General features: G+C 37.5%; 1 protein-coding gene across 2 annotated transcripts in view; it reads right to left on the bottom strand.

Moving 5' to 3' along the window:
- The window catches only part of kirrel1b (kirre like nephrin family adhesion molecule 1b), a 149,263-nt gene that overhangs the window by 53,849 nt on the left and 69,479 nt on the right, over window positions 1-25,935 (bottom strand). For both annotated transcript variants that reach the window (XM_038279304.1, XM_038279296.1), the window contains 2 exons: window positions 10,888-11,037; window positions 406-555 (listed from right to left, as the gene is read on the bottom strand). In XM_038279304.1, the coding sequence (XP_038135232.1) occupies window positions 406-555; window positions 10,888-11,037 (300 nt within the window). The remainder of the gene's footprint in view (window positions 1-405; window positions 556-10,887; window positions 11,038-25,935) is intronic.

Genomic DNA, 25,935 nt, shown 5'->3' with positions numbered 1-25,935 from the left:
TGTAAATATATTGGTCCAGCGTCTTTGAAAGGGGGCGCTCAGGATTCAAGGGTTGATAATGATACAAACTCTTGCTTTGGAGAACCCTGATATTTTTGCTATCTCTCAGCAACAAACACCCCTCATGGAGGCGATTAAAAACAAAATGATGTGCTGGATCCACAGCATGAGGAGTCCTCCTCTAGTTGGATGCATTTGCAGCTGGCAGCTAACATCCTTCGATCCGGATGAAAATACTGTGAGTCTTTTACAGAATCTCCATCCTAACGATGCAGTTAATATGCAAACTAAGAATTTAATAGACTATTCTTCCACTTACTCCACTGTTGATTGATTGACTTAAAAAAACGTTTTAGAAAAATATGAATGAATTGAACTTTGGCCTTGCAGAATCATTTTACTTACTAAGTACATTGAGCTTGGCTCTTCTGGATCGCAGGGCGGCCTCTGTGGCCTGACACTCGTACAGCGAGTCATCTGAGAGTTGAGCGTGTGAGATCTCTAAATTGTACTGGCCGGTGTCCAGCGCCCGCAGTATACGATACCTGGGCCAGGCTGCAAGAAAAGCACAACACAAATGCAATCAATGAACAGAAATAAATTGGAAAAAAAAAATTTCTCCACCATGTGATTGTTTTTTTTTTTTAAACCACATTTTTAGTCATTCTTCACCAACAATTTGCTAAACAACACTGAAGTCAAAACATGAAATTTCCTCTGATTTAGTGGGAGGTGGAGAAAAATCAAAAAAATAAAACAATTTTCAGCAATTTTCCTCAGTAATTACCTAAAACAAGAATTATTTCTTCAGGTAAAAAAGAAAGCACTGGTGAATTAACAGGAGCTGCTGATTTGTTTTAAGTCAGAATGGCTGAACATAAATTTAATACCTTTATTTTTTGAAGAAAGAGTACTGATTAAGATTTTTAAACATTATTACTGATCAAATCTATCTCTTCATTTTGCAAAAAAATGTGTTTCCTGTTATAAGACAAATAAATATTCATTAACACTAACATGATGAGTAGACCAATGTTTTGCCTCAATTATGTGATACTGAGATTACAGGTTTGCTGATGACTTAGAGCTGAAACATAGAAATAGTGATAAATAAATGCAAAGTGGACGACTCAGACAAAATTGTGTTTACCCAAACAAGGTGGCTTTGGGTGAGCATTGGCTCTTTAGCTGCAGCTATGCCTGAAAATAGAACTAAATTAAAAAGTTAATCAAATGCCAATAACCGTACGTTTTCAGTTTACTTGATATCAATTTGAATTTTGAAAGCTAACCTTTACTGTCAGATTTATCTATAATTATATGTGCAGTGATAGTTTACAGAACTGTGGGTCATCTTTGTGGGTTTTGTTACAACTATTTAGTGAAAAAAGGTAATGAGAATCTGTTTACCCCTAAACAAAATGTTTTCAGACTCGTCAGGATAAAAACATTATCTGTGCGTAATTATTATTTCTATATTCATGGTTGTGCAACGAGTCATGTTGTCAAATAAAAAGTTTAGTTATTGTTTACTCATTTGCATTTCTTTCTAGAAAGAAATGTAAAATGCTTTTAGGACCCTGGCAGGACTCCAGGGTGGGCATTTCCCCATATGCAGCACTTATTATTAATATGGAACACCTGAGGACATGGTACACTGAATAACTTGTCTCTGCTTTCTTCCACACTGCCTCCTTTTCTTTTTAGATTATCACGATTGCACATTACAATAATTTCCCTCACCCATTCATAACATAAAGCACTGATTTCACTGACTTTCACAATACTTAAAAAGATTTGAAACTTTGTTGTTTCTGAAAATCATTATCGTTTTATCTCATGACGTCATCCTTTTTATTGTTGTACTGGAGACAGGATATGTCTAATGTATTAGTCATCTGTGGCTTTATTTCTCTTTTCATTTTCTTCAAAATAAGGACAGAAGACTGATGCCTGCATTGTTTACAGCACGAAGCAAAAAGAGCAAGCTTTTCTGAAATAGATTAATTCGGATTCAAAACCTCATTATATGAGTCAGAGGTAGCAAACAGAAAATGGGGCATTCACTTATGTGGAAATGTCAAAGCTTATCAACTATACAGGGAACATTGAGCGTAATATTCAAATGTTTCACACACTTCTTTCCTTTAACTGCTCTGTCTGGAGATCAGAACTGTGCCTTTCCCACAAACATCACACAAAATGATAAAACCACACACACATTTACTAATATATAGATAAACATCTACAGAAACACGGATCAAATACAGTTGCATATATAAAAAGTGTCAAATCAATCCCTGTGTGATTTGAAAACTGCAAAACTACAGGCCTTGCTATTCCAATTACAGCTGCACCCCAACACCCCCTCCTCTGTGTTTGAACCGTCGCCTTTCGCACAAAGAGATAATTGAGCATGGCGTCCCACTAGGGGGCACTCATTGATCCTACGTGCCAGATCCTCACATGACATCATGGATTCATGGAGGAGGGAGGCAGTTGGGGTGCAGAGAGAGAAACAAGAAGGGTGGTGGGTTGGGAGGGTGGGCTGGGGGATGGCAAAAGTATTAGTGGAGATTACATCACCCACTCCAGCACCTCGCAGCATAGCAACCACAGAGGTGAAAGCACCCTGGGGAGGAGAAGACGGAGCAGGAGGAAGAACAATAAACTGCTACCACGGATGCCTGCAGGTAGTGGAGGGATGTTTGTTTTAGGTATGCACAGAGTCTAAATGTGCACCTGTGCATTGATTATGCTGGAAACTCTTTCTATTGAATACATTTCATATTTGTCTGCACCACTAAGTGCTGTTCAACTGTTTTGGTGAATGAAGGCACGTGCGTGGGTGAGCTGCAGGTTTGAATTTGCAGCACTCTCTGTATGCCTACACTGTTCAAAACAGCCTTTTTAGTCATGCAGGTCACGTATTTCCAAAATCCTGTTTCATCCAACGTATGTCACACACCTGCACCACTTTGTCGAATCATTATGTTGATTACAGACTTTAATGAATTACAGACTTCAGACATGCTTGACATGCCATTCAAGAGCAAAAGATGAACAGGAGAAACTGGCAAAGCACACAAGTGAAGAGAATAGAAAATAAGGTAAGAGTGGTAGTCAGACAGCTGAGTCTGAAAAATGAACAGGCGGCAGGGATGAATGGCTGGAAAGCAAAGAAAAGGCAGACAAAGAGGACAAGATTGGTATTAAGTGTTGGTTTCAGTATGGCAGTGTTATGAAGGACCACAAGGACAAGGGGAGCATTTATGAGCAATAGAGTCAGAAGAGAAAAGGATGGGAGGAATAGAGGGCGAAGAGGATGAAGAAAGAAGCAACAGCAGGATTCTTGAAAAGTGATGATTAAGGTACAGTAAGAGTAAAAGATCTACTGACCTTTCCAAAGAGGTAAATTAGGCTGAACACAACATCCCTGTCACTTGCTAAATTATTACTGAGCAGAGCCGTTAAAAGTGGATATGCATCTGCTTGATATGTTATAGACCTTTTTCCTTAATTCTGCAGCTGCAAGTTTGCATCTGCTTTAAGAGCTTTTAACAGTAGCAAAGGATGCAAAATACAGTTGTAACCAATCCGAAGAAATTAGCTTATAGCCCAAAAACTATGAATACCTAGATATTAAACTATATGTTTTAATATTCATTCTATATTACCAGTGCATAAAAATTAACAAATATTAAATGGGGGATGATTGCAGAGTGGGCTGAGTTTGGACTTGTTTATATATGTTAATAAGGGATGAAAAAAACTATAATTTAGCTATTATATTATCATTTATCAGATTTTTGATGCAGAATGACTTAACAGAGAAGCAACAAGAAGATTCAGCAGCAACAGAATTAAGGAAAAATCCTTTATTTTATCTTCTTAAGCTTTCAGATTATATCTGACATGGACAACATAGAGTACTGAAGAATATGAAAATGTTGTGACCTTGTTGGAAGATTTTAATCACCATATATTGAGATTTACATTCTACTAAAATTCCAATAGCCTACCAAAGCAGTTAGCAGTTCTTTTAAACTCATCGTTAAATAAATGTTGCAATGATGCTGTCTTCATTACAAATGTCACCAAAATAAGTTTTGGACAATTTATTGCTAAAATATAAACCTGTGTTTTATTGAGCACTTATGTTCCAATTCTCATCTCTCATGCACACATGGTATAATGTGTCTGCTCATTAATAATTTACGCCTCTGTAAACTAATACTCTGCCCTAAATAAATTACACTAAACTACACCGCTAATAAATCAGCTTTATTGCTCAGAAATGTGTGCACAGACATGGAATTTGACTTCACTGTGAACAAACGTGGTATAAATAATTAATATTAAAAAATGAAAAAAAGCAACAGTATGTACATGTGTGTTTATGTCATTTATGTATATATATATATATAAAAAAAAAGATGATTCAAACAGGCTTTTTTTGTTTCACAGTGGAGTAGCTGACTGTAAGGCTGCTTAGAAACAGGCTGTAAAGTGTAATTTTGTTCATCATAGAGAGCCTGAGGGAAGACAGCTTATGTTTTGGGTGGTTTTGGTAATTAGCGCCAACCTGAAGATAGAATTCAGCGCAGCTTGTTTGCAGGATGTGTGGGGTCTGTAGAGATGTTAGTTTCCCTTTTCAGTGGACCGCTGTCCGGATCCGGACCCAACTGGATTTAAAACATTTATAGATTACTGCATGTTGTCTGACAACAGTGTCCAACTTCACTTGCCGCTTCTTCTGTTAATATGGTAAAGCCGTCCGGACCGCCGGGGACCAGTCTACACGTAAAAAAAATTATCCAATGAGCTGCTGTCAGTCTGGGTTGCTGCTGCTGCTACTTTCAGACACAGCAGGCAAACCTGTGGCAAGCCGGGCGATGGGAAAGAAGGAGAAGATGATGAGAAAAACAGAGCAGAGAAAGTGTGGACTGCTGGAAGAAATGTGGTGAACTGGTGACAGAAAAGTGAAATGGCGTGCTCTAAGATGACCCTGCACATTTAGAGGATGTTGGGCTCAACCTGCTGCTGTGAAGCAGGATTCTCCACCATGAACAGAATCAAAAATAAATATGGATCCAGGCTCAAAATGAGCTCCTTGTATTGTGCTTTAGAATGGCTTTGTCTCCATTAAAACAAGGTTTAAAGCCTTGCAGGGCAGCATGAAGCCCACTGCTCTCATTAAGCCAGAAAAAAAAAAATATATATATATATAAATAAATATAAAAATTATGTGAATCAGGAAATTGTCTATATATCAAAGTGAATGATTGTTGTTCTCTACTTGAAAAAAACAATTTAGATTTTAAAATTGAAAAATGTTCTATTTGTTTTTAATATTTTTTTCATTTAAAAAGTCAATGTATAACATTGATGCATAAAAACCTGCTTTTTATGTCAGTGATAAAGGCTGTTTAAAGTAACAGATTATAATTAAAAATGTCTCCGGACCTTTATTGGTTGATGATTTTCTTTATTTGGAATGCACTGATTTTCAACTGGTTACCGCTTCATTAGACCTTTACAGATTCTGAATGGAGGGACAGTCAGCCTCAGTGAACCTCTCTGCAGACCTAATTGTTTGCTGCAGTCTGGACCTGTAATGTTTTGTGGATGAACCAAAAAATCTTAAGTATGGACAAACATGTGGCAGTGAGAAAAATAGTTGTGCAGAAGATAAACCAGCAGCTATTTGCACCAGGTAGCAACATTTCTGGTTAATGCACTTAATGCATTCAATATCTATTTGTGAGGAAGAACTAAGGTTCTAAAAAGGGTGAATCCATGGAACCAGAAGCAATCCACAGTAGACAGTAGGATGGAGAGGGGAGGTTAAGTTAGGGGTGTTTTCTTGAGCAGGGTTTCTTAAACCTGGTCGTCAGGGCTCAGTGTCCTTTGTGTTTTATATGTGTCTCTACTCAAGCACACCTGATTCAATGATTGAAGCATCTCCTCGGCAGCCATCAAATACTTTAAAAGCCTGTAGATCACCTTTTCATTCAGGTGAGGTGTGGGGAGGCAGGAAAGCATGTTTAAACATGCAGGACAGTGGGGCCTAACGACCAGGGTAAAGGAACCCTGCTCCAGAGGTCAAACATCCAACTCCTACTGTATGAGCTCCAGGTGGTCCTTAATCTCACCAGGGGATCTACCAGTTCACCTCCTCTTTTATGCAGAATTGACATAGTTCTAGTTATTTTACCGAACTGAAGTGCAATCATTTGTATACAGACAGAAGAAGAGTAGGGCGAGAACACAGCCCTATTGGGTGCCAGTGCTGATGGTTAATGTGGGGAAGAAATTGCTTCCCTGTCTGAGCTGCTGCTGAGTCTGGCGAGCAAGTCAGGAACTGGGGTCCTCTAAAAGCACTGTTGAACTCAAGACTTCTACTATATGTAGTGATTATGTAGTCACTATATGTAGTGATTTGATTTGATTAATGTTTTTTCCCTTAAAAAAATCAGTTAAATAAATGCCTGTTATGTTCAGTTATGTTCTGCTCTTATGCCATGTACTGAACTGCATCCCTCCCCTTTAATCAGCAATTATGATTAAGTGGTTCAGCAGATGATAAAATGTGAATTTAAAAGCCTCAATAAGCAAAAAGTTGCAGTATAGCTATGAGTTGCTAAAATTTATCATCAGCTTATTCATCCACAGAACCATAAGTAACACTAAATATTTCAGTATTTGTGTTCTGGGTCAGAGAATTTTGGTATTAGTGTACATTTAAATTCAGCAACTTTTACTTTGAGCCCAGAAAAATATAAACACAATCTGAGCTTTTTGACAAGAAAATGCCATATATGTGGTTATTGAGTTTAAATTTAAATAATGACCATTTATGTTTAATAAAACACAGACTAGCGATCAAGGTGATCCTAGGAGTAGGAGTTAACTACAGCTATCACAGTGGCTCTATAAAAGCTGTTGCACAAAAAACAGATTAAATGTTTTTATACTCTTGGATGTTTTGCCACTCAAGGGGATATTTGCAAGGAAACAAAAAGTAATTGACTCAATGTAATTAGTTGGATTGTTTTTAGTTAGAAAACCTTTAATCAAAGGGTAAACCAAACTAGAATTAAACTAAATGCAGTATTAACATTAATTAGGTATGTTAAGGTATTGTTAGAAAAAAAAACAATAACAAATTATTGTCAGATTGACTTTATAAGGATATCTGTTTTTCAGATACCCTCCTCAGCTTACTCATGAACACTGAGTGGTGTGGCACATCTGAACGAACAGGACACTCCTGCCCTTTTGTTGACACTTTCTTGCCCTCCCACGTGACTTGAAAAGTAATGTCAGCCAGAGTTGCACTTTAGTGTCAGAGCCTTTATCGGCTTTGGAAGAATGTTATCCAGGCACAGCACCTTGTCACTAAGGAGCTTCTTAACTTCCTCTGACGCTCTGCCTTCCCTGACAGAGGATGTGTTGTTGGGATTCAGGAGTTCCTCAGAGTGTTCTCTTCACTGCCAAAATATATCAATCTGAATCAGCAGTTTATCTACCTCAGTGATTGGAGTCTCGGCCAAAACTTACTTTCTCTTCTTGGATTCCCTGACAGCTAAACAGAGAGGTACATTTGAACCACTGCAACTGCAGCTTTTTTCAAATAACACTACTCGCTTGCAAATTTAGGAGGCCCTTGAGCTATCTAGTAACAAGTGGATAATGGACATGTTTAGTAGGGAGTAACAAAAATCTTGTGGCACAAGATTGGGTATTTTGTAGCAGTTTTAAGCAGGAGTAATAAAAAAAAAAGGCTATAAACAAAGAATGATTTCCAAAATGAAAGACTTAATAGTCCACATTAGTTAACAAAATGGCAATCATTAACAGAAGATAAGTGTTCATAAAGTGATATCAGAATTGACCAATATTTGATTTCAAAACAGAATCAATTGTTTGAGGAGATTTGGGAGAAAGTTGGCTAATGCTACGTTCAGAGGCAGCAGAAGCAGCTGGTTTACATGCAAAATCTATGGTTGACGCGCATCAAGGCACAGCAAAATGTCCCGCAGCCCATTTCAAGCAGCAGGAGCAGCGCTTCTTGGCGGTTCTGAGCATCTGACTCCACAAGCATCAGTTGCTCGAGTTGGAAAAATTGAACTTTTGCTGCTCGACGTGCCACAGCAACCAATCAGAGAAGCTGATCTGGGTCCCTAGATCCCTATTATTTCTCCCCTGAAACAGTTTATTAATGCCTAAATTAACTTATAATGTTGAAACCTGCTGGCAAAATGTGTTAGTTTTTGTAATGCTGGTGTGTGCAGTGTGAATTGAAAACATGAGGACCACTAACATCTCCTTCCAGCTGCCAAGAACAGCAGCAGAAAACCCCCAAGAGGTGACCGGGCCAGAAGCAACTGTTGAAGGGGATTCCCAGTGACAGAGCATTGGCGGTGTACATAGGTTTCATGCTGGTCCGATGGCAAAATAATATTTAAAGGCAGGATCGTAATCTCGATGAACTGAGTGCACAGATTAAGTTTTAAGGTGGACTTTCTTACTTAAAAAACATATTAAAGCTACTTTTTAGGCATTTATAATAGCAAATATAGCAAAACCGCTCTCTGCATACGCGTTTCAAGAATTTATCATAGAATTTCTGTGGCTTTAGGCTTCCTACATTCTGTCTGTTTCTTCATGTAATCTCAATGATGCTTAGATCAGGAGTATGTGGAGAGCATACCTCAACTCCTTCATGATAACTTGTTCAGGTTTACACTGCAGGTAGTTCTTAATGAGGTTAGGATTTTACTCATAGACATGATGACAGCATAAATTCACAAACTTCCCTGATGGAACTGAACTGCATTATAGATATGTATTTGGCTTTGTTTCTTGTTGTTGACAACAGAATTAATTCAATTAAATAATTAGGGCCCTTATAATAAGGGCAATAATCTTGCATTGTTTGGTGTGTTAAATGTGAAGTCTGCTCAAAAAGTGTGTCAGGACCTCTTTTCTTGTCATAGAAACTAAGATTATTTAGCTAATTATCCTTTCAATTCCTAACAAAGCAGCAGCCGCAGTGAGGTTTAGGGCAGATTTTGCTCTAAACAGCTGGATTTACCTTCACCAACTCGTCTAACCAGCAGCTTTACCAGATACACTGCAAAAAAAGGTAGGCCCTTAATAAAGGCATGACATATAACTGTTCTTCTTACAGAACCCATAAAATGACATGGCGGTAGATAAAAATCCCTGTTGCAACAAGTAAGAGATGGATTTTAGCAGGTTTGCTGAGCTTTTTCATATGACAGCTAAATGTTTTGGGGTGAAACTGGCTTGTATGTAATGTGTTGTCTTAGCCAAGTGGCAAGAGACAGCACAACTGCTGTATAACTGATATTGCTGGGGTTTCATAACCTTTCAAAACTGCCCAATGATTTTTAAAATCTAGCCCTTTGAAACAGCCTTAGGTTACTAGAGTTTTGTACATAGCTGCGTGGTTTTGACCTTGTGTGTATTAATGTAATCTTTATAGCTTTTTCACAGCAACTCTTTCTTAAAATATGTTGAAACCTTATTGGACATTAGATGGGTCCTCTTGGTTTTTGAGTTCTAGGCTAAAGGCCATTTGACCACATCTCCTTTACTTTTAGTCCTAGATATGAAGTTAATTAATTATACAATTAAATCAAACACAAATAAAATTTTTAACACCTCACTGTAACTTTTATTTGTAGAAAATACCCTCATGTAAGACTGTCTTGCTGAAGAGGAGCTATAATTGGCCATAGTTTCTTTACTCCCACCCTGTTGTCTGACCCCCAAAAATAACTTTAAATCTATTATCATGTTGCACTAAACCATCAGTATTTTAAAAGGATTAGAATTTCTTTTTCAGTTGTCAACTGAGTGTCAAGTTTGGTGGATGTTTGACAGGACCCAAATGCAGAGACTGAAGCTGAGGTGGTTTCTTACAAGATTTAATTAAACATAAAGGGTAACAGAACCAAAAATCCCAAAACATAAATCTTCAAAATCCAAAAATATTGAAAATCAGGAATACCAGCAAAGAGTGAGAATATATGGGAGAGAGAAACAAAGACCAGGCTAACAGAGGCTAGAAAGGAGGTAGGGAAAAGGAGTCTGACACAAGAGGGTAAACGAAGAATTATCTAGAACACAAAAATGGAAATAAGACCAATGGAAACTCAGGGATAAAACTTGAACAGAACCAAAGCCATGACACTGAGTATTTTGGGAAACATCTATATCTGACAGCTGTACCTGTTGATAGATATGTGTTTAATTCTATTTAGTAAAAACTCTATTTACTAGTATTTAAGTCGACTGAGATTTTGTAAAAAGTAAATAACAGGTCTTTTTTTTTCATTCTGGCCCATTAATTAATTAATTTGGTATCTCTAACTCTTGGGATCACTAGAAAGAATTGCTACTCTCTGTGGAAAGGGTTTGACCTCATGACCTTATGCTTTTTTGGTTTCATGTGATGTGTTCCCTTCTCTGAACTAAAGGGTATTCTTCTGTCTCGCTCTCAATAAGCTGGTCCAGATGTGCGTGTCAGCTTAAAATGTAAATGCAAATGCATGTCTGCTTTTGTGAGCAGTGTAAGGGATTTTCTCTAATTCACCATGAAATGTTGGACTCATTTTTGCCCAGATTGTCAGTCAAGCAAGCTTTTGGGCATTTAACTCTCTCCTGCACGGTACGTGGATAATTTCCTTAAAAACTAAACTTTTCAACCATTAGACCATATTGCCAGATTTATTTCTGTCAAATCTGAACCAAAACCATATCAAATCCCCCTCTATACTCCCCTTTGATCTCTGCAGCTCATAAAGCAGTGCTTTTTTTTCTTCACCCATTACAGGATTTCTTTCTGCTCTTTACCTCGAAGACCCTCTCCAACGCCCAAGGCCAAGCCGTCCTTGGTCCACTGCACGATGCCCGAATAGTTGAAGACCACGCAGGACAGCACCACCCGTTCTCCCAGCACCACGGACTGGTCGGCCGGCTCCTGGGAGAATCGCACACAGCACACTGCAACAGAAGGACAAAGAGGGAAATCAATTTTAGGGTCTCTTCATTGCGTCTCGGCCATGAGCTGCCATTCTTTATTATGCCCTACTGAGCTACACACAGTCTTGCTGATCTTATTGACTCATGTCTGTCTAAATAATAGCAGCTGGGGTAATTTGTTTGGTGCTTTTATCGAGTTTAAGGTAGGTATATTTATGGTTTGATTTAGCATGTGACTTTATCACAAGTAGTGAAAAGGTATATTAACTCACTGTAGTCCTCATGTATAGTATATTAGCCAGGGGGAAGGAAACACTGGGATTTAGATATTTTAGTTAATAAAATCTTGTTAATCATTTTAAAGTTTTAGTGCTGCTCAAACCCCCAGATTTACAGCACATATTTGTAATTCATCTGTGCCTCTTGCTTTGTCTCCATCTAGCCCACTTTTCAAGGTTTTCCACGGACTTCTTGGAGGCTTAAATCTGTGTGTTGTAGAGGGTGCATCTGTGCAAGGATGTGTAAGCCAGCTCTTGTTCTGCAGGAACATCCTTGCCGAGCTGTGGTACTGCTTTTTTCATCACACTCTACAAAGGATTTTGCTTACACACACACATCTCCTGAAGCAAAATAAGTCTTTTGGCAATCGCTGCACCACTAAAATACACAGATGTGAAAAGTACATGTGTAGCAGTAGCATCTATTAACGCTCTCGCATAATAAGAAAGTGTAAGGTGAAGCGTAGAGGCACGAAGCGAGGCAGTGTTTTCAGCTGTTTGCATCATCAGGTAAAATTGTTTCATATTCACTGGGAAAGTCTTGCGAGATGCTACATTAATTAAGGCAGAGAGAAAGAGAGAGAGGTTGCTGCTTCAGATTACAAATGCACACGCACGTGAATGGTTTTCGTGCATGTACACTCAGGCACAAACAGCAATCAGTCACACCAAATGTATGCACTTGTGCACATTAACACACATCTCATCGACTCACTCTTGACAGAGAGAATACAGGCTTAAGGTTTCAATCTTGGATACATGCATACACACCCCCACACACACACAAACACATCCACGCAGTCGGTGTTTGTCTTCCCGTAGGCTATTCTGTTCTTGGATCATGGTTAAAACAATCCTATTAGTTAATTAAGGCAAAAACTGGTTAATAAAGCAGGCCATGGATCTCAGGGATGTATCTCTGCAGGATTCAACCACAAAGGAGCAAACAACAGAGAGATTTACTGATTTGTCAGGAGGATTACACATGTCGTGTTATTCGTGTGAATAGCTCCTTTACAGAAGGCCAGAAAGCCTCACACTTCTCAAAAGGAGGGCTTTGATGTTTTTTTATCTTTGCTTCTGATTTCAGAGGACAACTGCAGTGACTGCACGCTGATATCTACATTTTCATTTAACATTTAAGGGAATATCTGATTTAAAGCATTTCCTTTTTAATTAGAGAATGCTGGTTGGCTTTGGTTAGAATTAAACAAATATGAAAGTAGAAAGAGTTTTAGTTATGTATATATTTAGTCTTTTTCAGATTTTTTAACAGCAAAAGTAGAATTCATATTCTACCTGTGATCATTACATACTAAAATGATCTTGTACACATCTCACTAAGACCTCATATTTGTTCTTTAGGGCAGCAACTGAGTTCAGTTGATGTATGGTTTCTTTATACAACATCTTATTTCAGTGCACTTTACAGAGACAGTATAATCAAATCTTATAGACAGATTGCTCAAGGTTTTCTATACTCTATGTATTAAAAATGAATTCTCAACAAGTAATTCTTTCTTAAAACAAGTGCATTTTGCCTTGAATTGAAAAGGTAAGCAAGACACTGCTGATGGAACAAAAACAATTTACATTTGAATATGATAAGAAAAAAACAATTGCATTCTTATTTCAAGTGCATATTATTTGATTATCTTATCTTTGAGTGTAAAAAAAACAAATTCCATTGGCAAATTATTTTATTTACCTACCCAAAATAAGGGTATGGACACATATTTCTAGATTGTTTATTGCAGTGCATTAAGTCATTAACCTTGCAGAAAGCATCGGGGGGTTCAAGAAGATAGAGGCAGACACACAAAGGGAACATAGAAGCAGTGATCAATAAATACTTTCTAGTTTAGAATGGTAATGGGAAACTAGCTCTATTGGTGGCTCTGTCTAGCAAAAAGAACGGTTAAGCAGATGAGCTGTGACTCAAGCTATAAAGCTATAAAAATGTCCTATGAGCAACTCAAAAAAAAGCATCATAAAAATGTTAGTAGTTTATGTACAGACAAGCTAAATTGCATTCATATTAATGGGAGATTTAGTCTTAAAGCACCTTTTTTACTTTTATTTTTTCTGACAGAAAGTACATTCAGTCTTTTGGAGTGACCCAGCCACAGTCCACAGTAAATATAGATCTAATGAAAAGTAAGGACTACATAAACAAACATTGGACAATTTTTACAAAATAAATCTAATACTTGGGTATATCATCAAGTTGAGGCACACAGAAAATGTGCAGTAACCTTAGTTTTTATCATGTGCTGTGGTCTCCTTTAGGAGGAGCAAGCATTTTAAGCATTCTCAGTTTTATTAAATCATGTAGCTTGAAGAAGTGCTGAACAAAAACAGCTTAAACACTAAGATGCAACTGAGATTTCAAAAACATTTGTACCAAACTACATCCCTTCAATTCCTCTCAGAAAATGGCATGTATTGTGATTTTAAGGGTTGCTTTTTTGTAAATCGATCATTCTAAACTTGGCTAGATATATACACATAAATCTAATTCAAAATAAGAAGATAAGAACATCTTGCTGAAATTACTGTTATTTTCTTACACTAAACACCCTCCTCTTTTCTCCATTGATCGTTAGCAGATTGCTCTCTAGAAGTAAAGTCATTAATGAAGATTAGATCCTTGAAGCTCCTCGTAGACCTGACACACAGTGCAGTGGTCTTGATGGTGTCATAAAAATTAACATACGAGAGACCATTATCCTTATAGAAGCTACTGTGTAGATCTCTTTGTGACCTTCTGGACTATTGCACACCAGCTGTTAGAGTGATCTTTGTTAGCCAAAGATTTTGGGGTTATTAGGGGGTTTAATGATGGTCTTCAGTTCTTTTTATATGCATACAGTCTGTCCGGACAGCAGTTTAGTGAGGTCTTAACTTTCCTAGTTAAGGCTTTTTAAATGTTGTTGTCAGCATGATTAGCATTACATCGACCCTCCAAAACATTTACATGTAACAGATTCACTATATCCAGGGAACACATTTTCCGGTTTTGAATTACTTTAATCCCAATTTCGTTGATATACCTGTAAATATTTAAAGTTGACTTCATCAAGATGTATACAGTTTTTTTGATCAAAATATGGAGAAAGTAGGGATGGATGGATGGATGGATGGATGGATGGATGGATGGATGGATGGATGGATGGATGGATGGATGGATGTGAAATATAAGATGGGAAAGGGGAGTGTTACACTGGGGGACTAATGGTAAACCATCAGGTAAAAAAAAAAAAAAAAAAAAAACTTGGAAGAAGGCTTTAATGTTACTGCGAAATGGAATATTGATCAAGTAGAGGCTATATGACTGATTTTTATTTTTGTATATATAGGGCTGCATTCACCATTTTAAAGGAAGAGCAGAATGTTTTGATATTTGGTTCATTAGGTTCTGACAGAGCTCAGATATAAGGATAATTTCACTCAGACTGATCTCTTCTTGTATTAATATGGTGCAATTATGGCATCAGCTTCCAGCTTATTTGTAGCCCAAGTATTGAATTATAACGTCCAACTAACTGGATGACCTTATGTTTTTTTTTTCTTATCCTATGTCCTCTTCGCTCCCCAGGGGCATGCGATTAATTCGCATTAGAGTGATTGGGATGTATTTAGCAGAGTACAGATACTTCGTTACTGTACTTAAGTACACTTTTTAGGTATCTATACTTTGCTCCATTACTATTTTTCTTCCTACCTCTGACTTATGCTTATTACATTACACACCAGTATCCGTACTTTCTATTCCTTACATTTTTAAAACAAACACTACTCGTTACTCTTGGCTTCGGTTTAATGTTTTTAAATATTTATTTCCCGTCATGTGCTCCATCCAATGCAGATCATTGGCTCCATCCACATCTAGTGAAAACTAGTGGAATTGGATGAGTCATAGAACGCAAACACTCATTGGTTAGCTAAAGGAAATCATCAGAAGCAAGCAGGTGTTCTTCAGACAAAAATTGAGCTTTCAGTTCATATATTTATATGTTATATATTTTGAAGCACATACTTTTTTACTTTTACTTGAGTAAAGAGGTCAAGTTGATACTTAAACTGCAGTATCTATACTTCTACTTAAGTAACAAATGTATGTACTTTTGACACCACTGGTATTTAGTGTTAAATGTCTTTGATGCTTAACTTTTCCATTTACCCACTCAGCAATCCCCTGCCACACTATTTGTCATCTCTTTCATCTCACCATTGTGTTTGACTTTTCATGAAGTGTTTTTTTCCCTCGTCAGTTCATTTTATTTCTATAGCACCATTTCATAACACATGTAAAATATACCAAAAAATGTGTTTCTGAAACTTTGTTTTAATAAATCTCTTGTCTTTTAACTATATCTCCACCAACATACTTTTGCAATGATCAAATGAATAAATCAGCAACAAATATAATCTTTAAAAAAAACACAATAAACATCTTAGTATCATTTGATTAACTAGTTTCCAGTCACTGTTATAACTTTTTTTTAAATATCAACACATTGCTGTTTTAGTTTAAAACACACTGATTTCTAAAATCAATTTTAATCATGAAAAGAAAACATGGATGAGACAAAGCTATGAAAATTATAATTGTTCACATTCCCCTTGGAGGAGGAGGAGCAGCAGCAGAAGAAGAAGGAGCTGCATGGAAGTGATATCCTGCTAACATGAGTGATTTACATGTGGGTCATGTTCTGCATGATTTATGCAAAATTAACAGCTATTACAGGCATGGGAATCTTTTGCATGTTGAATTCTGCACCAAACAACTCTTTCCCCTGGGATACAGTGTATTTGGGCTAGAGGAAAGAAAGACAAAAACAAGGAGAAGGAAAGAATATTCTGTTGTGATATCCAAACGTAAATGTGTTCATTTGCGTGCATTTTTGTGAATGTGTCTATTTCGTGTGTGTCCTGTCAACCTAAAGCGGCTACTCAGATCGCAGAGGAGAAAGCTACACTGACAGAGAACAGAGATGTAATTAACCCTACGGGAAGCCCACCCTCCTTGTCCCCTCCTCCCAACCACACACACCCATACTGCCTCACTTCTCCCCCTTCTCTTGTTTCAGACCACTCTCTTCATCTGGTTACTTAGTCTTGCTCTTACAGACCTCTGTCTTCGGTTTTACAAGTCGTCATATTTCCCAAAATTCTTACCTGTTCATCACATTACTGGGATTTTATCTGATAAATCCGATAAAATTTATAGTAGCATAGGCTTATGAAGTTAAGGATAGTGATAGGTGTTTTTGAAAAAAGTAAAAGTGGTCAAATTAAATCCAATCGAGCAACTGCCTTTTGTAGTTGCCTAATAAGTAATCAGTTTTAAGTTTAGATAATACTGTGTCTCTATTGTATTTGTATTTTATTATATTTTTATATTGTATTTTTATATTTTGTTAATTATTTATTATTATTTATATAGGTATATAGGATGATATACCAATGGAACTAGCTTATTTACTCTTGAAATAAGATAATTACCGTAGATATTTTGCACTAGAAATGAGAGAGCACAATTGTTTTTTTTTTCTCATTTTAAATGTACAGTAAATGGTCTTATTCAAGTGTCTCACTTACCTGCTCAATTCAAGAAATTATACCCTTATTTTAAGAAAAACTGACTTACTTAGACTTAAGGTTTTTGCAGTGCACCTTTTCATCCCATCATCACCACCCTGAGGGTTGGTGTTCTCCTCTCCCTCTCTCATCAATGATCCACTGGTATAATAGAGCTTTACAATGAAAATATCTATTTTTTTTTCTCCTCAGATGATGCTTTACTGATGTATTGTCAAACATCCTTATCATTTTATGCTATTATTTTAAACATATTTCCATCTTTTGAAGCCAAATATCCATTCACTGCATTGCCAAAAGTAGTAGCTTATATGACTTGAAATAAATATATATGCAACTTTACACATAGAAACGTTATTTTACCTTCTAAATCTGTAGCGTTTACAATAATACCTGCGCAATCTTTGCAGTAATAACAGGTCCAACTCTTTTAGAAAGACTTTCCTTAAGGTTTATGATATTATTTATGAGTAATTATTGTGAATTTATGCTTTTTCATCCATGTCATTATTTACCTTTTTTTTGTTCACCAGTAGTCATCTCAAAACTTTCCCCACAGAATTGGAAATGTTAAAAATTCCTGAAAGGTTTTGGTTTACAGAACAGTTGAAAGTAATGTTTACTGGACAAATGATCTGAGAATAACTTCTGAAAAAAAAACAGCCCCATGCTAAAAGTCCCTCTTCACCAAACTTTGTCCTTGACATAATCTAATCAGACAGTTGCTGTTCTCCTGTAAGTGCTACATGCCGGCGTGTCCGTCTGATTGCCAAATGGAGAATTGTAATTCCTTACACCAAGGAGCACACCTTCACTCCTCTAGATTCCAGTGGAAGTGCGCATTGCTTCAGTACATCTGACATTATGCATTAAACTTGTTTATCTGAGATTGGAACCCATTTACTTGGACAAGAAAATCCAATTGATGGAGTTCAATAAGCACCGTAAAACCCAAAGTCAGCATGAGGTTTGGGCTCTGTAGCATTCTATTTTAGAGAACGTTAAAAAAACTTTAGTGCACGATGCACCTCTTCACATTCTGTTAGTTTATAGTGGTATATCTAGTGGTTAGAATAAGCATATTACAACCAAACAGCTTGCATCTGTCAGCCATCATAACCATATTTCTACTAAGCACTTTATAATCTGTATTTGATAACACTCACAATTTCTGGCATGGAAGATACCAAGAATAAGAAACATGTCACAATAATATCTTCTTTACTTTGTCGTTTGGTTACTAAACCTTTGAATAATCTGTAGAGTTCATGGATGCTAGGGTATATTTGACTGGTTTCTGATCACTCTTTTAAAACTAGCAGTCAAAAGAAGAAGGCTAAATTCTATTAATGTCTTACAGTCAGTAAGATGATTTTCATAGTTAAAAGAAACGACCAGAGAAAAACATGAAATTGCTGACCAACTAATTTCCCGTTGAGAATATAGTGATAGTTTTGTTTCTCCTAGGATGGGACAACAATAAGATTAACAAAGTTTAATAAAAGGATTTATATCTCTTCTTTTGGGTGACTATTTTGTTATTCTACTTTAGAGCAGTCATATGTAACTAGGTTTTATACCAAGCGTGAAACTTTTTAACTCAAAAACAGAATAGTCACCAACTCAAATAATAGCGCAGAGGACGAGGCTACATTTCATGCATAGTGATGAACAATTGTACCATATAGTTTACAGTAACTCTATCCCAATTCACTATTTGCCTCTCTCATGAAAACAGAGGTGTTAGCTTTCGGATGAATGTCTATTTCTCAAGTACTTCACACTTTTCCAGGATGCGAGAGGAAAGGCAAAAAAGAAAGCAACAAAGTGCAGCTCTCTAAATTTTTACAGTTTATTCTGGTTGACTTACTTAAGAATATGTTTTTATTTAGCAAGAGGCATTATGCTAACAAAAATAACGATTTGAGAGGAAAATAAAAAAAACATCACCTATAACACCAATTAAATCCAAACTCTTTTGTAGTTTCCTTGGTGAAGTTGATCCGTAAAGCAAGGTAACTGTGAGAAGGTCCAGTTTACTCTCCTATCATCTTGTTAGACAAGGGAATGCTGCTTCTGTTTCCTCATAGCAGAGCTACAATATTACTGCCTCAGGCTAAACATTGCTTCCTGAAAGCAAAGCAACAGAATGTCAAAATGAACGGCCTGATCATAATGTGTATAACCCTAAACTTCAGCCATTTGAACCCTGAAGCGTTAATTCTTTGAATCTCCAGCCCAAACACTGCCATGCTGGCCATTTCCTTGTATTCATGGTGCAGAGTTGCCTCTGGGCTGCAGCTCGCTCCCATTTCAGCCATCATTCTCAAACAGGAAAGGGCATGTCACCTCTGTGTGGGCTTATAACAGCATTGTCTGTGTTTACATGCAAGCCTGCATACTGTACATATCTCTTGTTGTGTATGCCACATGAATATTTTTCTATTTCAAACAACGTAGCAAAGTGTTAAATATTCAGAGGTTTAATGACCTTTTTGACTTAAATTTGCTCTTTCAAATGTGAATACGGATAAGGCTAACATTTTATATCCCCCAACCTTAACCCTTTAAAGGGCAAGTTACTGTTTTTGGTCACCTGCATACCGCTTACAAATGGATGTCCCTGTATCTGCATGAATGCAATTAAAGTTAAGTTTTGAACAACAAAATGTGTTTCTTTCACTCTGTATTTTTCATAAATTTCTTATAAAAGAACTCTGATCTTTTGTTAACATATTAGGGCAAGTTGCCATTCCTTGTTATTACATTGACCTTGATTTTTACCTTAAAAAAATACATATTTTTTTTAATATTACAAAAGATTAAGGTCTTGTCCTGTCCTCCAATAACATTCTTAGCTTAAAATTTAGATTTTCTAAGTATCTCACTGAGTGTGATATAAAGGGTTAAGGAAAAAAAACTCACTGGTTTTCTCATTGGTTTCCTTGCTTTGTTTTCAGAAGAAATGAGTCATTTGACATCCTTGAATATGAAGATGATATAAAGCTTTGAAATCAATTTTAGCTGATTGTAAGTTTAAATTTGCTGTATTTTAACTACTACCCATAAGTTTCCCAGCTTTTAATCATTTATATTAGGATCTATAACAAAATTTGCACCCTATAGATTAGCATGCAAAATGCCCCAAACAATTCCAAGTCACCTCTTGAACTAGCAGCCTGAGTAAAAAGCCCTTATGGCTAAGAAGAAATGCACATTTTGGTTCAGAATGTTCCTGCATCTCTGTATTTTCTCTGAGTACATTTTCAAACTCGTCTTAGATTCTAAAATAGAGAAAATTAGAAGTCTCTCGATACTATCATCTTTCTTAATAAACGTTAATTAATTTTTTTGGATTTATTTGGCTTTCTGCAGCATGTTATTTTTACTGATTCTTTCTCTTAGGTGCTTATTGTAGAAGTTGGAATTTCCACCAAATGTTCTCAATCAGCTGTAATGATGAGAGCTAGTAGCAGTTCCTCATTGATGAAAGCAGGAGGCAACAGCAGGTAACAACCCCGGCATCCTGGCAGAGCGGTAGATAAGGAACTACATAAGGGCAGGGTGCCTACAAGCATGGGCAGAAGAAGGGAATCAGGGACACACACTGTAGACCAGGGAGGACCTCTGAACTGAGGCACAGCTAAGCCCAGGAAGAAAGACTGCAGGTTTGCTGGAAGGTCTAGCATCGTCCAGATCTGGTGTCAAAAGCAGAGGAGCAAGCGTTTGGTAACGCTGGAAACGAATCAAGAGATTCAGGTTGAGACCGCTAAAGAATCCCAAACAGAAGACCAGAGAACCACGGACCTTAGTCCTTATCCTGCATTCCTTTTATGCAACGTTATAAGTTATTATAACTTTAACCAGCTGTTTTTTTTTTTATGTTGTTCACTGCTGCGATCGTACTTTCTGTTGCGACCTTGCTTCCTCCTCGAACTAGAGGGCGCTGTTTGGAATCATTAGCCTTTTTTGTTGACTTAACATTAATATCTCTCAGGAGTCAAATATGCTTAATGATGAAGATAGTTTTTCATGGATAATAACTTATAGCAGTTTTTTTTAAACAGACTCCTTTTTATATGTTTAAGACAGTCGATTTACCGATGGATCTACATCCCCACCCTCACTTATGGTCATGAGATCTGGGTAATGATCGAAAGGACAAGATCCAGGATACAAGCGGCCGAAATGGGCGCACCCTTGGAGATCAGGTGAGGAGCTCAGTTACCCGGGAGGAGCTCGGAGTAGAGTTGTTGCTACTCCAAGTCGAAAGGAACCAGCTGAGGTGGCGACAAGAAGGCATCTGTTTCGGATGCCTCTTGGTGGCCTCCTTCGAGAGGTGTTCCAGGCATGTCCCATTGGGAGGAGGACTTGTGGAAGGCCCAGGACACGCTGGAGGGACTATGTCTCTGGGCTGGCCTGGTGTCGCCTCGGGGTCTGTTCAGAGCAGCTGGAGGAAGTGTGCGTAGATCGGGAAGTCTGGGCATCTTTGCTTTGACTGCTGCCTCCGCGACCCGGCAGAAGAAAATGGATAAATGGAAGGATGGATGGAAGACTGAAACAAAAATGCACCTAGCATACTGAAAAAATTACATCACTCCAGATTCTAAGGTTGAAATAAATTACAAATATGCTTGTTTTTTTTAAGGTGTAAAATCATCCGGTCTGTGTGCTGCTACTCTGTCTGGGGCTCCAACTCATCCAGAGCCACACCCTAAACTTGCGCTCTGCTATTTGATGCAGCTGACATTCCTTATTTAACTCTGCCTTGTCCCTCTCCAATAGGGACTGAAACATATTTGTGGAACCATCCGATTCTTTACCGCTGCCTGCTTTGTCAGCCACCATAGCAGGAGTGGGTTTACTTGGGGTCACCTGTCCACGTCATAAAAGAGCTCAGCAAAATTGCAAAATAATAGCCTGAAAGCACTTTTTAAGGGATTTTAACCATATTTTTCTACAACTTCTCTTTTCTGCGCTGTGATATTTCATTTCAACAGTATATTATCAGTGTTATTTGTGGTATATATATATTAATTTATATTAGAAAAGGATTTCAATTACACTTTAAAGGCTCTATTAAGTACAAAATTGCTAGTATGCAACAATTTCTTAAAAATGATGAGTAAATCTGTTCACTGTGATGGATAATAATACTTAATACTGATTAGGGGTAAGCATAATAAAAGGCTTTCTGAAATTCATGTGAAATATTAAAATTAATAAAAAAAATGTTGCCAATGTAAGATTGTTACTAATTAAAACTTTGCAGAACTGCAATAACATTTTAATGCATCCGAGGAAAATACTACAAACACAAAAATCTTCATAAGAGAATGTCACAGAATGACAGCCTAGACAGGAGAGATCAATTATTAAAGCAAATATACATGTGTACATGTAGAGAATGCAAATTTTCATCATATGGCATGTTTTAATTTTTCACACTGTTCACTTCATTTTACATTGATAGATCTGAAATTAGTTCAAAAACTCTTTCAAAAGAACTTAAGAAAACCGTGTTGTGCTACGTTTCAAAGCCAAGTGTTTTTCTATTCATTAACTAGCAGAGGTCAGTATTCAACAACTGACGAGTGCATTTTTCCTTCACAGCCAAGTTCACAGCTGTCTGCTTTATATGATGCTTTGGAAATATAATTCATGCAATATTTATGCCTCCAAAGCACCCGGCATTTAACTGACAGAGACGCACAGGAGATCAGACAGAGAGAGATGGAGTTGGACAGAGTAAGGCTGACACAGAGGGACGCACACAGAAATTGTCACTGAGTGTCCCACTTTGCATGGTGTTTATTGTAAATAGAAGCGCCATGATTTCTCAGCAGTTACTTGCCGCCTAGCGCAGCTTTTATTTCCTCTCACAAACACTTCCAGCAGAACAGAGTAGCGGCATGTTGCCCACCACAGAGCAAATGCTGAGCAAAGCAGGCAGCTCATTGAAGTCTCTTTTTCACTCACTGACACTCCACCCACCCCCCCCCCCCCCCCCCCCCCCCCCCCCCCCCCTTCACCCGGGGGAAGTCACCAACATCTCTATGCAAACACAGAGAAGTACACAGACTGCTAAAAGTTATGTCTATCAGATTTAGAATGGGAAAAGCACAAAAAACTCATAATTATCATCTGGACTGCTTAAAATGGTCTCTTTTCTATAAACCTACTGTAATCATTCCTGTCTTTTTGGTTTTATGTGTATTGAAACACCCCTGAGCACACCTGCCTCACTCTAATTGTGTTTACATCATGCAAACAGTTGTAACTGAAATCTTTTTTTTCTTCTCCACATACTTCTAAGTGCCAAAACAGAAAGCAACTGGATTAGTCTTTTGTTTCTTAAAGGTATAGTGCAGGATTTTTTGGAATTTTTCGAAAAGACCCACCCTCTCCACTTTAAAAAAATGTACATGCACAACCCTGTACCTCAGGAGAGGTATAGGGTTGTGCATGTTTCTCCTGAGAGGGAACGCCAATTAAACGCGGGAGAGAGCATGCATGAGCCCATTTCTCCTCGTGCACGCTCTGTTTGAAAGTTGCTGTTTGCATCGTTCATTCAAGCTTACTTTCCAAAAGAAGGTTTGTAATTTTTCCACTATGTCAAACTCACCACCGGTAAGTGAAAATGGGGACGAGCACGTAGGACAGCCTTACATAAACATATCGACAAAGTGATTGACAATCAGGAGGACCACTTATTTTGATGATCCACCTGGAAAAAGAACATCCTCCTCCATTCCTGAATGTTTTATGATTCTGAACATGGTCTGGAAGTATTACGGCCAGACTGAATTACACGGAGCATTATTTAGTCGGGTAAGCTGCGGTTGACTCCGACAAGATTTGGCTGGACCTCTCACAAGGCCAGGAGGCGGGACTTAACGATGTGTCATTTTTCTGCATTTCTTATAGCATAAACAGCAAAATGGTGACCACAGAGCAATGTTTGAATGATGCCTTATCTGATATCTTAAGTGAGATTGACCAAACATTACAACCTCAACAATGGACAGCTTTAGTGTTATTTCTTTTTGAAAAGGATGTATTTGTTATTTTTTGCTCCAACTGTTTCATGGACTATAATATTACAAAAACATGTTGCTTGGAATCTTTGCATCACATCAGTGGTTATCTGATTGGTTCGAACCAGATAATTCTGACGCTATTAATCCCACCATTAAAATCGTGCTCTTTAACCAGACTGACACACCATGTAAACATTGCATCGGTCTGGTTGGTCAGGCTAGTTTTAAATTGCAGTCTAAAAAACTCCAGTTTATTCAAATACATTGTAATCATGTTATGCTCAGGTTAGTAGCTTCAGTCAGGGATAGAAGTGCAAATGAGAAAAGTTTTTACACTTATTTCAAAAACATTTTTATACTTAGATATACACTTTCATTTGAAAAATAGGTGACTCACTCAAAATGTGGGAGATACAGAACTTTTTTGGGGTTAATGCATTCATGAATTTATCTCAAAGTTTTGAAAACACAAATCCACCCACCCAACCACACATATCAACCACATTAACACACATATTGAACTGTACATGCATAAAAAATGATGTCAAAGTTAAGCTAGTTAGTTGAAAAGTGCATGATTTAGCCACAATAGTGCTACTACTGAAACCAGCCTAAATATAAACAGCTTTATGAGAAATAAAAATGTTGCTTCTTCGACTCTAAACCTAAAAAATTGATAGATGCATACTTTTCTCTACATAAGCATCACACACAGACTCACTAACCGAAACCCCTGCCCTGTCTCCCTTTCTTTTTTCCCTACGGCTCCTTCTCAGTCTCTCTAATTGACTTCTGCTTTCTTACATTTCATTTCATCTCTTATTTTAATTTTATTTCCCCCTTTTTAAAGACACCCCCCTCATCCCTGTCTTCAATTATTTATTCATCTCTCTTTCTCTCTGATTGCTTTCCATTTGGTCGTGGTGATGTTTAATTCACTTCTTCATTTGGAGGAGGGGGTGGCTGCTGTGCGCTGTTAATTGGTTTTTAAGAACCGTAAGCTCACACACATGTGTACACGCACATGAGTCTGCATACACACTTGCCTAAGTGCACACAAACAAACACACAGACAACTCCCTCCACAGTTAAAGCACATTGTACATGTCTACTTGCATTAACATCACCAAATGAGCACAGATTGAAAAAATAAAACACATGAAGAGAGCAGAGCAGTTCTCTGCATGTGTAAATATATTTCTCTTCGAGGCTATCAACAGTATACTTGCGTGTTTGCTTGTGTGTGTTCAGTATTAGTCAGTGCTGTTAGTCTCTCATCTTAAAACAATAAATGAAACTGAAAATCATAGATGCATTGGTAAGAATTTTGCTTTTTTATAGCCTTTTTAAAACCCTATTTTCCAACATTCTTACACACATATACCACAATCCAGGCAAGCTTAACTTTACATTATACATATTTTTGTTATATCATTTATATCTGGTTCAAGTGTTCTGTAAATTATTAATTATCAAATATTCTTTTTGTTTCATATCAGGTGTGACCTGCTGATTTAATTGAATTCAATTCAGGTTATTTATATAGCGCCAATTCACAACACACGTCACCTCAAGGCATTTTGCAATTCAACCAGATCATACAGTCAAGTTGATTAAAAGTTTTCTATCTAAGGAAAACCAGTTGATTACATCGACCAATTATTTCGAAGGCAATCCCTCACACTAAGCATGCTTGTGGCAACAGTGGAGAGGAAAAAAACCCTTTTAACAGGAAGAAACCTCCTGCAGAACCAGGCTCAGTGGAAGCACAGTTGCCAAGGCAACTGTGAAAGGCGGTTCCGTCCAGGAAACACACAGCCAGGCAGACGATCTCCGAGCCAACTCCCATGTCAGAGGATGAAGAAAGCACATCCAGCCAGTCACAATCAGCGAAACAGGACTACACTGAAAAACAGGCCACTCTCCAACATCTATTAACAAAGGTGTTGATGGCAGCAGCAAAAGAAGTAACATCTTAAAGACTAACAAATCTAATG

This window comes from Cyprinodon tularosa, unplaced genomic scaffold (assembly GCF_016077235.1).
Source record: "Cyprinodon tularosa strain WSP-4 unplaced genomic scaffold, ASM1607723v1 ctg102, whole genome shotgun sequence".
In the NCBI taxonomy this organism is placed as follows: Eukaryota; Metazoa; Chordata; class Actinopteri; order Cyprinodontiformes; family Cyprinodontidae; genus Cyprinodon; species Cyprinodon tularosa.
This window is presented reverse-complemented; position numbering and strand designations above follow the sequence as displayed.